This window comes from Clarias gariepinus, chromosome 24 (assembly GCF_024256425.1).
Source record: "Clarias gariepinus isolate MV-2021 ecotype Netherlands chromosome 24, CGAR_prim_01v2, whole genome shotgun sequence".
In the NCBI taxonomy this organism is placed as follows: domain Eukaryota; kingdom Metazoa; phylum Chordata; class Actinopteri; order Siluriformes; family Clariidae; genus Clarias; species Clarias gariepinus.
In genome coordinates, this window is record NC_071123.1 from 2,762,291 (window position 1) to 2,779,447 (window position 17,157).

Genomic DNA, 17,157 nt, shown 5'->3' on the forward strand with positions numbered 1-17,157 from the left:
ATTATTCCTTGTATTAATATATTCAAATTGACATATCAACATAACCCACATATCCATCCATCCATCCATCCATCCATTCATCTATCTATTTATCGTTCCATTCATCCAGACACATATTTCTAATTCTGATTAAACATGGCATTTCATTCATTCACCCACATAGCCATCCATCCATCCATCCATCTATCAATTCTCACTCTATTCAACACCCAGATTTATAATTCAAATGACATAAGGTGGATAGCCTATTCATCCATTCCTCCTTCCTTCCATTCATCCATACACATCATCACGTGAAATTCCAATAAAAGAAGGTGTTGCATTCATACACCTAATATTTTACTTATCCGTCCATCCATCCATCCATCCATATATTCTTCCATTCATTAATTTATCCACCTATTATTCTATTCAACAACCACTAAACAACACTCATTGCATTTATCCACCCAATGTCTTAATCCTCCACCCATCCACTTATTCACAAAAATGTTACAGTTTTCATTCATAGATCTTTTGATGTTTTGCCTATTGAGCTGTTGTTAAACTCGTCCATCCATTTATCAACTACAAATAGATCCTTCAATCATTTGCCTTTGTCATCCGATTAGGCAAGATTTACATCCAATCAGCAAATCTGTTCGTTCAATCTCCCATCCTTTTGTTCATCCACATGTCCATCCATCCTGCTCCTCTCCATGCCCTTCAATTACCCAAATGACATCTTTTCATCATGGCTTTCACTAAAGCCCCCTCTCTCTTCCCTGCCACTCGCTTTATCGCTTTTTTTTTTCTAAGTGGAAAATGTTTCCTTCTGGCTCATGATGCAGACTAATCATGGCCTAATACTAGCGCTGTCACACGCAGAACACTTCACAGCAAGACCTCATTTCTGTAAAACGACCCAGCCAAGTGCAGGACTGATTCCCAGAAGCAAGTTTCCAGGCATGTGTAAGCAAACATTTTTTTTTTTACACCATGCTAATACGCCGAGCACATCGGGCATGACCAGGATGTCATAGCCCTGAAAAGTGACAAGACAAATTAACATTCTCAGCTTTTGTAAGATTCTGTGGGAGGAAACTGGGTTCTAAGTTTCAACACAAGGAATACACAAGTCATTGTCTGCTTTCTGAAAGCATATTTGAAGTTATAACAAGTAGCTGCACTTACGTACTGTGCACTTAATCTATTCTCTGTTTGGGAAACAGTTCGAAGACTTCAGCAGATGCCATTGAATTCCTCGTGCTTTGTAGAGCAATTTGTAGAGCACACACGTTTTGTGTCAGGTGAAAAAGAAATAGATAGATAATAGCAGTATATGTTTTACTATTGATGATAAACTATTATTATAGCTCATGAGAAGTTGCATCACATTCCATCCATCATACAGTAATAAGACTTTATAGTTCACACATTACATACAAGTTCAATTCTAGATGGAAGTCTTAAACTGCTATCGCTATTCTGTCGATATTTTTACTTAATTCCATTTTCATTTGGATTTGTCTCAGTGTCGGGCATCGACTGAGAGTTTGTAAAAATAATGTTCATTTTGCCTTTTATTTTCTCATGCCCAAAGTTTGCCAAGAAATAATGAATTATCCTGGAAAACAGCCTAGTCTTTTTTTTGTTGTTGCGATGTACGAATGAAGCCAGCGAGTTGAAGCTCTACATTTTGATTGAATGATTTTCAGTCTCAATCTTGACTCATATTGTATTTAGATTTTATCAGCCTTTTTAAGACGTAGTCCTATCTCAATCTGAGCTAGTTCTAGTCTCTAGGATATTAACTACTGTGAAACAACAGCAGTAAAATAAATGGATTTTTGAAGAAGGAAATTAAGTGGACAAAAAAAAATGCACCAGGGTTCTGCTGTACTGTAGATTGGATCCTGTATGGGGTCAAAGGGAACAAGGCACAAGGCAGGGTACAACCCAACCCATCACAGGGTACAAGGCAGGGTACAACCCAACCCATCACAGGGTACAAGGCAGGGTACAACCCAACCCATCACAGGGCACACCCCACCCATCACAGGGTACACCCCACCCATCACAGGGTACAAGGCAGGGTACAACCCAACCCATCACAGGGCACAACCCAACCCATCACAGGGTACAAGGCAGGGTACAACCCAACCCATCACAGGGCACAACCCAACCCATCACAGGGTACAAGGCAGGGTACAACCCAACCCATCACAGGGCACACCCCACCCATCACAGGGTACACCCCACCCATCACAGGGTACAAGGCAGGGTACAACCCAACCCATCACAGGGCACAACCCAACCCATCACAGGGTACAAGGCAGGGTACAACCCAACCCATCACAGGGCACAACCCAACCCATCACAGGGTACAAGGCAGGGTACAACCCAACCCATCACAGGGCACAACCCAACCCATCACAGGGTACAAGGCAGGGTACAACCCAACCCATCACAGAGCACAACCCAACCCATCACAGGGCACACCCCACCCATCACAGGGTACACCCCACCCATCACAGGGTACAAGGCAGGGTACACCCCACCCATCACAGGGTACACCCCACCCATCACAGGGTACAAGGCAGGGTACAACCCAACCCATCACAGGGCACAACCCAACCCATCACAGGGTACAAGGCAGGGTACAACCCAACCCATCACAGGGCACAACCCAACCCATCACAGGGTACAAGGCAGGGTACAACCCAACCCATCACAGGGCACAACCCAACCCATCACAGGGTACAAGGCAGGGTACAACCCAACCCATCACAGGGCACAACCCAACCCATCACAGGGTACAAGGCAGGGAACAACCCAACCCATCACAGGGTACAAGGCAGGGTACAACCCAACCCATCACAGGGTACAAGGCAGGGTACAACCCAACCCATCACAGGGTACAAGGCAGGGTACAACCCAACCCATCACAGGGCACAACCCAACCCATCACAGGGTACAAGGCAGGGTACAACCCAACCCATCACAGGGTACAAGGCACAGGTTATGGCACTTAAAGGTTTTTACTTAGCACTAGGCAATTTATTTACATGTGCTAAATTAATCATGGCAGCATGGTCATGTAATGGTTAGGACTCTCGCCTTGCTCGATTCCCGCTCGATTTCCGTCTCTGTGTGCATGAAGTTTGCAGGGTTTCCTCCGGGTACACTGGTTTCCTCCCACAATCCAAAAATCTGCAGATTAGGCTAATTCCCAAATTGCCCATAGTGTGTAAGTAAGTGTGTGCCCTGCATGCCCTAAGTCTCCTGGGATAGGCTCCATGTGTTGTCAGACGAGAGCATAACTATTTTACAAAAGTCCACCTGTATCCTACATTCCTACATCTTATCTATCTTTTTTTTTTTTTTTTTGCAGATAGTGATGATGAATCAACAGTTATAAAAGCTATCCTTAAATTTTATCAGTCTTGGTTTTATACCTGTAGTCTTGAATTAAGTCGGTGTAAAGTTTTGCACTCATTTGCATAACAGAGAAATAACCGATATGTCATGCTGTACGATATACTGTAGACAGTAAAAATAAAGACTGAGATTCTGGATGATCGCTCACTTCTGAGCTGGAAGTCAACTGGAGCGTTTTTGCTGTCCAGTGTAGAGAGAGAGCGCCCTCTTCTGAGAGAACGAGGAACAAACAACACACTTTCATATGTCTAAGAGTCAAGAGCAGCTCAGGTTTTCAGGGTTCACTTATTGTCAGTGTTTGATTAGCATATTATTATTATTATTATTATTATTATTATTATTATTATTTGCGGTGTTTAACCACTTTCATTAATCACTTGATATTAATTAAACACATTGTTTTTCATTGTAATTATTAATTGTTGTATAATTTTTTATTACTCCAATTACAATTTAATGTACCAGAAACAATATGGAAATACTAAAAAACTAAAAGACATCTAAATTAATATTAGTGTTTAAAAAAGCATGACTGTTTACTACACAGTAGCTTTGATCAATATTTATTAATAATTATAAAGGAATAACAAATAAAGGGAAATTAAGGAAAGAGTGCGAGAGAAAAAGAAAGAGAGAGAAAGAAAGATAGTATGTGTGTGTGTTTGTGTGTGTGTTGGGGGGAGAGAGAGATAGAGCAGGATATTAACGTCCATGGTTCTCTAATTACAGACTGTAAGGTCGAGAAAGGGAGGGATGTAATATGAGAGAGAGAGAGAGAGAGAGAGAGATGGGGAGAGGTGTTGACAGGTTTAATTGGGAGACTCATTAAATCCTTCCACTTGCTGAGTGTGTGTCTGTGTGTGTGTGTGTGTGTGATAGAGAAAGAGAGAGAGAGAGAAAGAGAGAGTCCATTAGGTCAGTGTGTGTGTGATGAAAAAAGTCAGAGTTGTGAGGGATGAGCAAATAAGAAGGAGAAGGATACCCCTGTGTGTGTGTGTGTGTGTGTGTGTGTGTGTGTGTGTGTGTGTGTGTGTGTGTGCTGTATATTCAGTAAACATATTACTTTCAAAGGTCTATAGAGCGACAGAAGCTCCGCGGAGCTGGAGAGTGTGTGTACTTTGACTGTTTGCTTACAGTATGCGCGGCTTCATGTTCGGACCGCTGTTCGACTGAACCGTGGATTAATCTGTCGTATCAGACAGTTGTTTTCCAGCAAGTTCTATCCGGCGTTGGATTTTGAGTGTCTGGACTGTTCAGCTGGCTGAGACAAAGAAGATAATGAAGACTCAAGAGTCCTGAATGAAACATGGATAAACACAGAAACACACACACACACACACACACACACACACACACGGTAGACTTCCTGTAAAATTCCCAGTGATTGGCTTGTAGTTGACAGCATCTCAACCAGACTCTCACATCAATCCGCTTCAGTTTTTTGTTTATTTGTTTATTTATTTATTTATTTTTTTTAAATTTGCCATCTTTATTTATTTCCCCAAACAAAGCCGACGCATGCCGGGGTTCGTTTTCCCGAAGCGTTGTGAACAGGCCGTGCTCCAAGGGAGGGATGTAAATCCTCAGGCAAGACTAAGTAGACATGATGGTAAACCCTGAGATCACACAGACAACCTGCAGGAGATTGTGGGAGATGAAAACGACGGGCAGCTTAGATGTAGACAAAAATAAATAAAATAAAGAACATGATGCTTGAGTGACAGTTGGTGCAACGGGTGTCATAGCTAAAGCCTCATCATCCATAATTCACTAGCAAGAGATGTTTCTGTAAACACAATGTTTCCACGATGTTGAACAATTTGTATATTTCAGGATATGGCTTTTATTTAAATTCATTTACAAACACGATAATAAAATAGTCAAATTTGAACCATGTATACTTTTCCTAAATACTTAGCCAGGGTGACGTTTTAAACTTTACACCATAGAGCGGTTTGATTCTCAGATCTAACTGACGCCTGACGAGTCACGTTATCTGATCGAATAATGTAGAGATATTGATACGATGACATAAAACGTTTTACTGAAGGAGTCTCCAGGACGATCATCCACATGATGTTTAACATAACTATAAAACATTGTTTGTTTGTTAGTTTTTTAATTAAGTAATTAATTAAACTCTGTAATTATGTTGAAATTGCTGCAGCGTAAGTGAAATAAAACATGTTGCAGATGCTGTTATGGGAAAAAACTTCACTGCGACAATTGTAACTGTTTGAAACGTGTGTTTTTACCAACTGTAATAGAAATATGTGACATGTTTAAAGACCAGCGACGACATTTTAAATAACTGGTAATCGCATTGAAGACTTAAGAATAAACATCTTCTGCATGCATTAGCTGTTAGCCTTTAGCAGGGTTTTTTTTTATTTTATTTTTTTTTACTACTGTACTTTATGAGATGTCTAATCTGAAAATCCTAAGATAAATAAATAGATGCTTTTTTGGTATTTTGCATTCTTCAACACAGCTTACGGATGAATATTTAATCCTGTACATTTCTAGTGATTTCACTGGATGAAGGCGGTATTTACAGACCTTGTTCAGGACGAGATTTTGGAGCAACTTTCTTTATTATTGTGTCTGGCTGGGTGTCTGGGCTGCTTCTGTCGGGCCCTTGAGCAAGGCTCTAGAGTCTCTCTGCCACAGGAGCAGTGAATACTCCACCAGTCCCAGCATCCTGACAAAACTAGATACATAAAGGCAAGAAGTTCACTGTGCTGTAATGTATACATGGTGTTCCATTACGGAAACATTACAGACATCAGTGCAAATTCGACTACATGACGTTGGGGTAATGTTGAAGAAATGACTTCAACAAAAAAACAATATGAATTTATCTTCCAACTGAAACACATCCATGTAATGCTCATTCCAGCTGAACGTATTTAATATATATTGATACTTTTTCCCTTTCTGTAACTGAGCCAAGGATCTACTGTAAGTGGGTCTCATGCTGGTCGGCTAGCATACTGAGGATGAAACACATAACGTACAGTATAGTGCTTTTTTTAAACAAGGCACACAAAAGTCAAGAAAAAAATACTAGACGACTGTGGTTTACAAAAATAGTAAATCAAAATATGAAAAAAAAAAAAGCCGAAAAAGACCGGAGATCCGTTCTGTGAAACCAGTCTTTGGACCTTGTGCACTGTACTATACTACGGTACTGTAGAGTAATGTTGATACTTACCAACACTCAAATCATGTGCTACTGTACCATTCACTGATTTTCCATCTTTGCATCATTTTATAACGTTTTGTTTGGCTTCCAAGTTGAGACGTCTTTCTTTCTTGCTGTTGTTCTCCCTAGCACTGAGTTGTGTGGCTTTTGGTAGTCATGATACACATCAGCTTAACATTTTAGCAAGAAAACTAGCGATAACGCTACAACGCTCAAGAGACGTCAAGTACGAGAGACATGAGATACACACTGTGTGTGTTTGGGAAGCTGTTGTATTCGTCCCGTTCTTTAGGTGGGATTTTGATTTTGAGATTTTGTTGTTAAATTAAAGGATGTCACGCGAAATGATTTCAAGCGTTCCTTTTATTATGTCGATGTTCTTCTGTCATGAGGTTACATCTGGAGCATCATTTGTTGTAGAGTCTAAGTCATTCTAACTTTTATAAACAAAGTTCTTCCAGTGGTGTGTTCTATCACACCATGTGCCAACATCATCCAGCGTTAGGGCGCCTCCTGGGAGCAGTCCAGAGAAACGCAGATTGCTTCGTCTTCTGTATTGAAGACAGAGCGTGTGAAGTGCTGATGAACGCCAAGGTTTGCTCGTACCCTAGCCACTCCGTCAAGGCCTCGTTCCGAGATGGAGAACAGGCTAAAGTGAGGAATCGTTAACGAGCTCACGCTCAGCGACAAGGACAAATTCTTATGTGGGAGAAAAATCCATACAGTCAGAGCCGGGTTCTGGAGAACTCGTCAGCATTCGCGGCCTCCCAGCCTGGCCAGACGCGGCCTGATTAAATTTGGCAATCGATATGTTTCTGCAAGCACAGCCGAGTAATCTCTTTACAGTGCTCTCTCTATCTCTCTCTCGCTCTGCTACTTTTCTGTAATTTTCCTCTACGATTTTGCACTAAAGCAGCTTCTGATTGCTTCTAACAGGTTCTTGTGGTTTTTGCTTTCTTCCACTGAACGTCGGAGAGGATGAATGGAGAGGATGGAGAGAGAGCGAGAGAGAGAGAGAGAGAGAGAGAGAGAGTTAACATTCAAGTCTGATTCTAAATAACAGTAAGAATTGAAGGAATTGCTTACATTGCTTTTTTTGCTTTGAATTTTTCTTTGTATTTTCACACTTGGGTTAGAAGTAATTCAGCATTTCAGAACACAGTGGGCGTACAGAGCTGAGGGTCAAGAAGTTTCATTTGAGCGCCACAAATAGTCCTGGCTTTTAGGAAAACGCGGTGAAAGTATTGCGATTCTTGAAACTGCTTATCTGAAGAAATTCTTTGTCGAAATTTGAAGTGCAGCTTTAGTCTGAATCCAAAAAGATTCCTAAAGGAAAAAGTTCCTGAAAGGTAAATTCGTGAACTCTACACTTTCACCAAGGAACTACGGAGATGTGGAAAAACATTTGCCAACAGGCTAACTAGCAATCCACAACCTTCTCACATTTGCTAGCATATGAACTAGCTTAATGTTAGTCGCTAGCCTCCATGCAAAATACATGTAGATCTCATTCTCGGTTTGTTCAAGTCCTTGATTATCCAGAATAGCACAGTTCTGAGACTTAAAAATGCCCTTTATGTCTCTATATAATCCCCTACTACACTAATGCACTTATCCCAGTGTCAATACCAATAAGGTAGAAAGTCTTTTCAATTAGTCTATTTGCATCACGTCCGAAACCTCGGCCTCCTAGGAACTCTTTTAACAGCCCAAACATGTGGAAATGTCTTGGAGCGAGGTCAGGACTGTATGAGGGACGTGGTAATAACTCCCAGCCGAGTCCCTGTAATGTGCAAGTGGTGTTCATGAATAATTGTCTGTGCAGTTGGTGACAAGTCATTCATAGATTTTTAAGAAAGCATAAAATGAGGCACTAGAAGCGTTTTCCTTGCGTTCGTTGGGATTTGAACGGCAAGAAAAAGCTGCATGCAACAATTTGTTGACGTTATATAAACGCACAGCCGGACAATCGAACGTCACCAAAGCCTGTGTGAACACTCTCATTGACTTCTACGTGTAGGAAACCCTCTGCGCTTGATCCGCGCTCACCGGATGCTACGAACGCCAGAAAAACGCTCGATTTTAAAGCCTGTGTGAACAAGGCCTAAGTCACCGGATTAAAATGCTGGACTACCAGTCAGAAGATCTTGCGTTCAAACCCCACCACCACCAACCGGCCACAGTTGGCTCCTTGAGTAAAGGTCATTAACTGCTCAGATGTGTCACGGGAATGAATCCCCCTGGATAAGAGCGTCTGCCAAGTGGTGTAAATATATAAATATTATCGACCTCGATTTGTTTATAGGCAGAAACACTATGTGGAGGCCAGTTATTGCTTGATTGCAATCTGCACGTTTTTTGGCCGAATCACCGCAATTGTTCCAGACTCTCCAGAGAGCAAATTGTGGCCACCATGTCTCTCACATGCAGGCAAGCCAGAAACAACAGCCTGCTTTAATAAACACAGCACGCCGGTGTTAAATGTGTAAACCCGTGAATGCTGATGGAATTAATAAATATGTAGTCTTTATTTGTTTGTTTGTTTGTTTGTTTATTTATTAATTATTAGATTAGTAGACTATTTATCCAATCAGGATCCCTGTAACGTTTGCACATGACGCCATCTGCTCGTGTTTGTGGTTTTTCTGACCACACAAGATGAGATGTGTGTGTGTGTGTGTGTGTGCATGGGTGTGTGGGTGTGTGAGTGTGTGCACGAGTGTTTGTGTGTGACTGAACAGCATGCTGGTTCAGTGAGGTGGCCTTGACAGATTTGATGGGAAAGGAGCCCTGAGTAAAGAGCGGTCCAACCTCGAAGGGCAGTGAGGGAGTGAGATTGGGATGCATCCATGAAGAGATGAGCTTGAAGCCTCAAGGTTCTGAGAGAGAGAGAGAGAGATAGAGAGAGAGAGAGAAAGAGAGATGTATATAAAGCATTTGTGTTTCTCGTATCTCATAGTAACATGAAAAAGTCAAATAAAGAAAAATTATTGTAGAAGAGCATAAGAAACGTTAATTTTTGGCAATAATTTCTGTTATAAAAGTAAATCCATGTCGTGGACTACTTTATGTATTTGTTTGTTTATTTATTTATTTTCCATGTTCAGGTCTACATTCCTTTGATGGTTATTGGAGTCATTTTTTTTATTTCTTTCTCTCTCACCTGCAGTGTCACATTATAAAACATAAAAACCAGGCAGTTGAGTTCAACTTTAGGCCGTTTTCTATTATTTATTTTTTGACCTGAAAGGAAGGTGAAGGTTAACGTCCGCACTTTATCTCGTCCTCTCGTACAGAGACAACAACTTCATTAAGGACTTTCCTCAGCTGGCTGATGGACTGATGGTCATCCCTCTGCCGGTGGAGGAGCAGTGTAGAGGAGTGCTGTCCGAACCTCTACCTAACCTGCAGCTCCTCACGGGTCTGTTACACACACACACATACACAAACACACAGATAAATGAAAAGTGACACATGTCCACACACACTTCAAATCTCACCTTCTCATGACCCTATCTCATAAAAAAGAGTTCCCTTCTTCTTTTTTTTCCTCTTATCTTCTGCTCTGTTTTTTTGTATTATTATTAATTATTCTTTGTAATCTTCAAAAGAACAAAAACAACCAATGCAAAACATTGGCTAAGACTAAGCATAAGACTAAAACAAACAGAACAACACTGTTAGAGAGACTGGTTCCTGATGGGTTCTTTTGGTTAGTTCTAGCTCTTTAAGCAGCTTCTACTTAAAACCTTTTTGGAAGGAAATCTTGCAGGAAAACGTCACCCTGAAACATATTTAATATTCTGATCCTGGAATGTTTAGGAGTGCTGGTTGGTTGTTGCTGTATTTTCCTCCTTCATGTGAGGTTAGTGATTGTGCGTTCTTCTTCAGCACCATCACACCCGACTAAGACGTCATCGCCATGACTCTATTAATGCTGTTTAATAGTGCTGATATTATAAATGTGTGAGGGCTCTCTTGTTCTTTTAAGGGTTTTTAGGGTCCAAGACCTACAGTATGACACCATAGTGTGTGAAATCCAAGGAATTGGCAGACAGGTTGGAATCTGCTGCCATTAGGATGCCTGAGAGTCTGGGCCCTGCCCCAGAAAGACGAGTCCAGCCATGAGGATGCCTTAAACTCTTGCCATATTTAGTAACATTAGCGTCCGTTAGCGTGCTAGAAAGAGGTTTTAGCGTGCTCAAAACGCACATAGGTCGTGCAGTGCACACGGGCGGGGCACTGGAGGTATAACATGCTCAAAAGGCACACAGGTTGTGTGGTGCACCAGGGTGGCGATGGCACTGGTGATTGGGCCCAATAATTGTTGCTTGCAACTATATTTTATAAAGTTGTTATCAATACCAACCATTCTCCAGCAACAATTCCTGGTGGAATATAAATGAGAAACCCAACGAAGATATACTATATATGATAGGTTGCTGATTTCAACCTCCTCCTTAAATTATTCGACGATGGCGTAGATCACATCAGTACAGACAGCCGTTGTTTATCGCTATAATAAAATGTTTTTTTTTCTGTACCACAGGAGACGTCCAGTTCAATGAGGGGATGGGATATCCCATGGTGCAACAGTGGCAAGTCCGGAGCAACCTCTACAAGGTCAAGCTCAGCGCCATCACTCTCTCCACAGGTACAGGAGATCATGGTTGAGTGTTGATGTCCATGTATCTAGTAATAAATAAAACATGCTGTGTTGTCATGTTATAGCTTAGCACTAAATGACAGCATGGTGGAATGAAGTGGAGTTGGTGTTATCAAGAAACCAAGCTGTAACATACTGTAAGAAAGTGTATGATTACAGTTATACTACAGGAATTCTTCAACACTAAAAATGGTTAATTTATGGATGTTGTAGAAAATCCTCAAAACATGCTCGTTCCTTTTCTCATTTACATTACAGCATCAATAAACATATATTCCATCACCAGATTATCTTTCTCTCGCTCTTGTGAAACAGAGAGTTTGAGTGCTATATCATGTGGATCATTAACACACATACTCACAAACAGACACACACTCTGAGACCTGAGTTAACTTGCTAACGGTAAAGTAACCTATGGGACCTTTAATATAATAATATAACCCTTCCTGTTACCGCACATTTATATACCATGCTGTATGACATTTTACAAAAGTTGAGCTTGTATCAGCCCATGTCTGGCTTAAAGAATTCCTCATTGCAGATCAAAATATCGAAAGCTTTTCCCACCAGAGCAGCTCAAGCACTTAGACGTGAGCAGCCAAGGAGGCCACTTTGTTCTCTGACAAACTCCAAGACTGTTTTAGACAATTGGGCTCCGAGGGGCCGACACAAAATACAGGAAGATTATTCACGTCCTGAGGAGCGTCGTGAGGATCCTAGACTGCATCACCGCATCAGTGCCGGGTATAATGTCATCTACAGGGAGATGAAATATTATTTTATGGACAGATATCGTTATAATGTCCACAGGGCTTTGCTGGGGAAACATTAACATTCAGAGAAGGTTGTCAAGAAGGAGGGTTCATGGTGCGAAATGTTCACAGTGTGATAAGCTAGTGTTAAAATATCAAGGATTTAAAAATCTATATTCTATCTACAGTATCTGTATGTCTATCTAACAAAAACAGAAAACTAAAAAACAAATACTGCTGTTTGTACTATTCTACAAACATTTTTTAGAATGACTTTCTCATAACATTTTGTACGCTTTCTCATTTATTTCTCATATTGGAGTTTTAACAGGGGTTGTTCAAGTCTTGTGATGACGTCTCTGGTGAATGAAGGCATAAAAGCAATTGAAATTTACAGAAGACTTCAAGCACAGTATGGTGACGAGACTCTTAGTCCACCACAGTCATTGCCGTGAACATTCAGCGTGATTCTTAAACAAAGACGGATAACTTGTCGCCAACTTACGGAAGAGACGCATCTGTCAAAACCACTTGCACGTTACAGGAAGTTCACTGGGAGTTATTGCCACATCTTCCCTACAGTCCTGACCTCACTCCAGGCCATTTCCACATGTTCGGAGTTCCTGGGAGGCCAGTTTTTCAGAAGTGAAGCAGGCAGTCCGACATGGTTCCAACGTACTGAGAAGATTTTCTACCTTGATGGTGTCCAAGCACTAGTAAAACACTGGGATAAGTGCATTAGTGTAGCAGGGGATTATAAAGACCAATAAAGAGAGTTTTCACTCATTTACTCATTTTGTTTTGTCATTCTGCACAATCAAAAGTCCTGGTTTGACTTAAACGACTTGTGCATAAGCTAAAAGACAGAATTTCCTTGCTGTATGTAGGGTTGAGCAAACTGCTAAGTGAAACAAGCTGGTTTGAACATGCTTTAAGTGTGGCGAGGGCATAATTTAAGAATTAACCAGCATTAACCAGTTTCCCTTCACTGGAGGTACCCTTATCCAGAATAGCAATGCTCTTTTGAGATCCACAAAGCCAGCTCCATTAAGACATGATGTGTTAGGGTTGAAGTGGAAGAGCTCAAGTATCCTGCATAGAGCCCTGACTGAACTCCATCACTCCATCACCATTGGGATTAACTGGAACTGGAACTCTTAGAAATTGAAACACTGGCGCCTCAAGTTTCCCCTTCCTAGAGAAGTGTATTTCACGACTTCACTTCTTTCCGTACTTTCTGTTTTTTCTTTACAGTCATGTGGGAAAGCAGTGCTCTTGCAAATCAAAGCTCATCGATCCGGGGTCTCATGTAGTATTTAATCTCTCACTTTATACTTGCCTACAAACTCTGTCTAACCAAGGGCTATTTTTGATTGACAGCACATGATAAAAGTTAAACACACACAACCTCGGTTTTAAACCTGGGCTTTGAGGATGTGGGAGATCTCTGAGAGTTTGTACACAGTCTTGGCACACTTCGCATCCAGTCCCCAGAGGACTTCCCGTGAAATATTAATGCGGGTGTTACAGTGTTTCCATAATGAACAGGTGACTTCCATTTCAGAAACCTCCCTCTTTCCACAGGGGCGAAAGACACAAGACGTCAACACTAACCTTAATTAGATACTTATTCCTTTATTACTTATTCATTCAGTTATTAATATAACTATTGGGTTAAAATAAATAAATAAAGTAACTAATAGGGCAAACACACTCATCTGACTTATTAGAGTTCTTCTTATAAATATATATATTATCCATAACATGACTACCTGCCTAATATTGAGTAGGTCCTCCCTGTTGCCACCAAAACAGAGATGGTGCTGTGTGTTCTGATTCCTTTCTATTAAAACCAGCATCAACCTTTTCCTCAATTTAAGCTACACTGGTGTTCATATTGGATCAGACAAGGGCCAGCCTTTACTCCATGAGCATCAGTGAGCCTTGTTTTCCTTCCTTGGACCACTTCTGGTATGTCCTGACCACTGCAGATCAGGAACATCAGACATTTGGCCCTTGTCAAAGTCGTTCAAATACTTACACTTGGTCTTTTTTTGGGGTTCCAACACATCAACCTCAGGAAAAAGGTTTACTTGCTGTTTAATATATCCCACCCACTTCAAGCCACCATTGTAATCAGATATTGTAACTGTAGCCACTGTGATAGGGGGCAAATTGTAATGGCTCGACGACTGGGTTAGAGCAACTCCAAAACTGCAGCTCCTGGTCTTCAGTGGTGAGGTCATACCAAAAGTGATCCAAGGAAGGAAAACCGGTGAACCAGCGACAGGGTCATGGGTGGCCAAGGCTTACCAATGCGTCTGGAGAGTGAAGGCTGGCCCGTGTAGTCCGATCCAAGTTCTCCATAGAAAGAGGTCAGAACACACAGGGCATCAAAAGGGCAGACCTAAACATAGTAGGCAGGTGATCATAATGTTACAACTGATTGCATGTGTGTGTGTATTACATTACATACTGTATTTACACACACATTTTAATGGATTTATTTTATATACTCAATCATTCAATAGTTTATTCATTGGAAAGTCTAGGTGGGTGGTCAATTCACTTAATTGATGATTAATTAAAAAATAAATACAATAAATAATTTAAACTACAGTATAAACAACCCCTAATGAATAGATCTCCTGTATATTTTTGTTCAGCAACCTTCACCAAACTTCTGCTTCCTATTCTTCAATATATTCCCCGTCCCTTCAGGGTTCTCCAAGGTTCTGAAATCTCTGACAGCAGACAGCACACGTGACGAGCTCCTGTCCTTCATCCAGCAGTACGGCAGCCATTACGTCTCCGAAGCCCTGTATGGCTCCGAGCTCAGCTGTAACATCTACTTCCCCAGCAAGAAGGTGCAGCAGCAGCTCTGGTTCCAGTATCAGAAAGGTGAGTACAGGGATGAAGATAAGAATATTTCTTTGATTTTAAATTCCTGTGCATTTGTTTAAATGCCTTGAAGAAGTAAAAAAAAAAAATAATAATCACTTTGTTTTCTTTCTTTAAAAAAACAACTTTTTAGCATGCGGCTCAACTAAAGAAGCTCCTTCCGTAGTGTTCGTTCTGAAACTAAAGGGTACAAGTAGTGGAACTTTATGCATATAATGAATTCGGAAAATCTGAAAATTAGTCTAAATATATTATAGGTGTGTCTAAATAAGATCTTGACTTTTAATTGACTTTAAATTAATATGTGGAATGTCACTAAAGGTCTGATTTGTGTACAATTTTCCTGATCTCTAAGCTTATAAATGCTTTCGAATCTCGACTAAGAACCAGAGTTTGGAATTTGAGATTCAGACCATGACGACAGAATAAAATTTTAAGAGAAACAAAGTCTGTTTTTGGTGTTTAACCTGGCTGTAAATACATTTTCTTACAGCTCGACTCGGAAGAAGACAGACAGAGATGTTTGGGCTCAGGCACTCCACCTAGTGGAGGCTGTTTAAAAAAAAAATTCTGGGTGTACTGTACAAAGTGTGTGTGAATAATAATTGCACCTGCACTTCTGCATGCATACACACAATCATGCATGAAATATAAACCAGGTTTACAAATTAACCCGATGTGAATTGTTTTCCTGTAACACCACGACACTTCCTACTAGAGATTGTTACATCAGAAGTTACAGTAGTTTTGTATTAGAAATCTGGAGGTTAATTTTTTTTACATGGGTTCCTGCATTCAAGCAGGACTGTTTTTAGCTCTGCAGTGTTGCAGGTTGTACGTTGCACTGGATTTGTAATGCAATTGTTGTCAGGAGGTAACTACCTTCTAGCCAAGGTGCTTTTCCTTTTTTTTTTTTAGATTTATAACCCATTAAAATATAAAAATAAACTACACTACAGTAAGTCAATTAACTCTTCCAGCTGCTGTAAAGCTTTTTATAGCATTACACAATCCTTTATTTCTCTAAAAAAGCAAAAACTCAACCAGAATTTTAAACACCCTACTCAAGAACAAAAAAGTGTGTGTATTTGTATAGAAACTAAAAGTGGCTCCGTTTTTTTTTTTCTATCGTATGTGCTAACATTCTTGGGACCCATGGTGCTATGTCTTCACTAAATCTTGCACATGAAAAAAAAAATTCTTAAACATGCTTTGCTTGGCTTTCCACTTCTTATGGCAAAATTTTAGTTTTTAAGGCAACAATTGTTAAGGCATATGCCAAGATACCACTTCTCAGGGGGAACAAAATATACACACTTCAGGAAAAGTAAAACTTGTATAAATATTTTAATACTACATTTATTCCTATAGTATAGATATGATAATATTAATATTAAAGTAATATATAGTTTTCTTTTCCTGAAGTGTGTATGCATTTTTCGGCCGACTCTGTATAGACACAAACACTTTTTTTTTAAAAAAAAAAACAAAACAAAAAACACAAGATGGCAAAGTTTCTGAGATTTCTAGAACTTAGGAAGAAACTAATTTAGCTCTTGTTTGAGTCAACAGTAAAAACGTAACTCAAGTTCTGAAAATATAAATGACTGTGTGTTGTTTATGATAGTTTTTTTTTTCCAGAATGTAGTGAAATTTGCATGGAAATGCAAACAGTTTCTGCTCGATACAAAGAGAAAACAAAATAACGCCAAAAGCTTCACAAACGTCTTACTGCATTTATTGCACACAACTGAACATGAACAAAGAATCCCACAAACAAAGAATCAGAGAAATTTATTTCACAACGTCTAAACGAGAACACGCTGTCATGTTGTAGTGTCAAGGACCGAGATGTGTTTTTACAGCACCCTGTTATTTTTTAAATTTATTAAATTTCTTTTTTTGGGGGGGTGGGGTGGGGTTTTATGCCAATTCGTTAATTGAAGCCTAAAAGCTGCTGTTTGAACACGACCTGATTTTAAATCAGCATGACTCGATTTTCATGTATTGTCAACATGGTGTACGAACAAAATACAATAATTACCCTCTGCACTACATTAGGGAGGTATTTATGTGTAGGATTTCTGTTCTGCATATAAAACTTAAGTGCTTTCCAAAGTGTGCTACGATGACCCATTTTAGCATTTAAAAAAAAAAAAAAAACTGTCCTTAAATACATATTCATGATTTTCAATCAACAACCTCATTTATAC

General features: G+C 40.1%; 1 protein-coding gene across 2 annotated transcripts in view; it reads left to right on the plus strand.

Moving 5' to 3' along the window:
* LOC128511888 (astrotactin-2-like) overlaps positions 1-17,157 on the plus strand; it is a 434,725-nt gene that overhangs the window by 340,170 nt on the left and 77,398 nt on the right. For both annotated transcript variants that reach the window (XM_053484912.1, XM_053484914.1), the window contains exons 14-16: positions 9,922-10,046; positions 11,175-11,279; positions 14,765-14,944. In XM_053484912.1, coding sequence (XP_053340887.1) covers positions 9,922-10,046; positions 11,175-11,279; positions 14,765-14,944 — 410 coding nt within the window. The remainder of the gene's footprint in view (positions 1-9,921; positions 10,047-11,174; positions 11,280-14,764; positions 14,945-17,157) is intronic.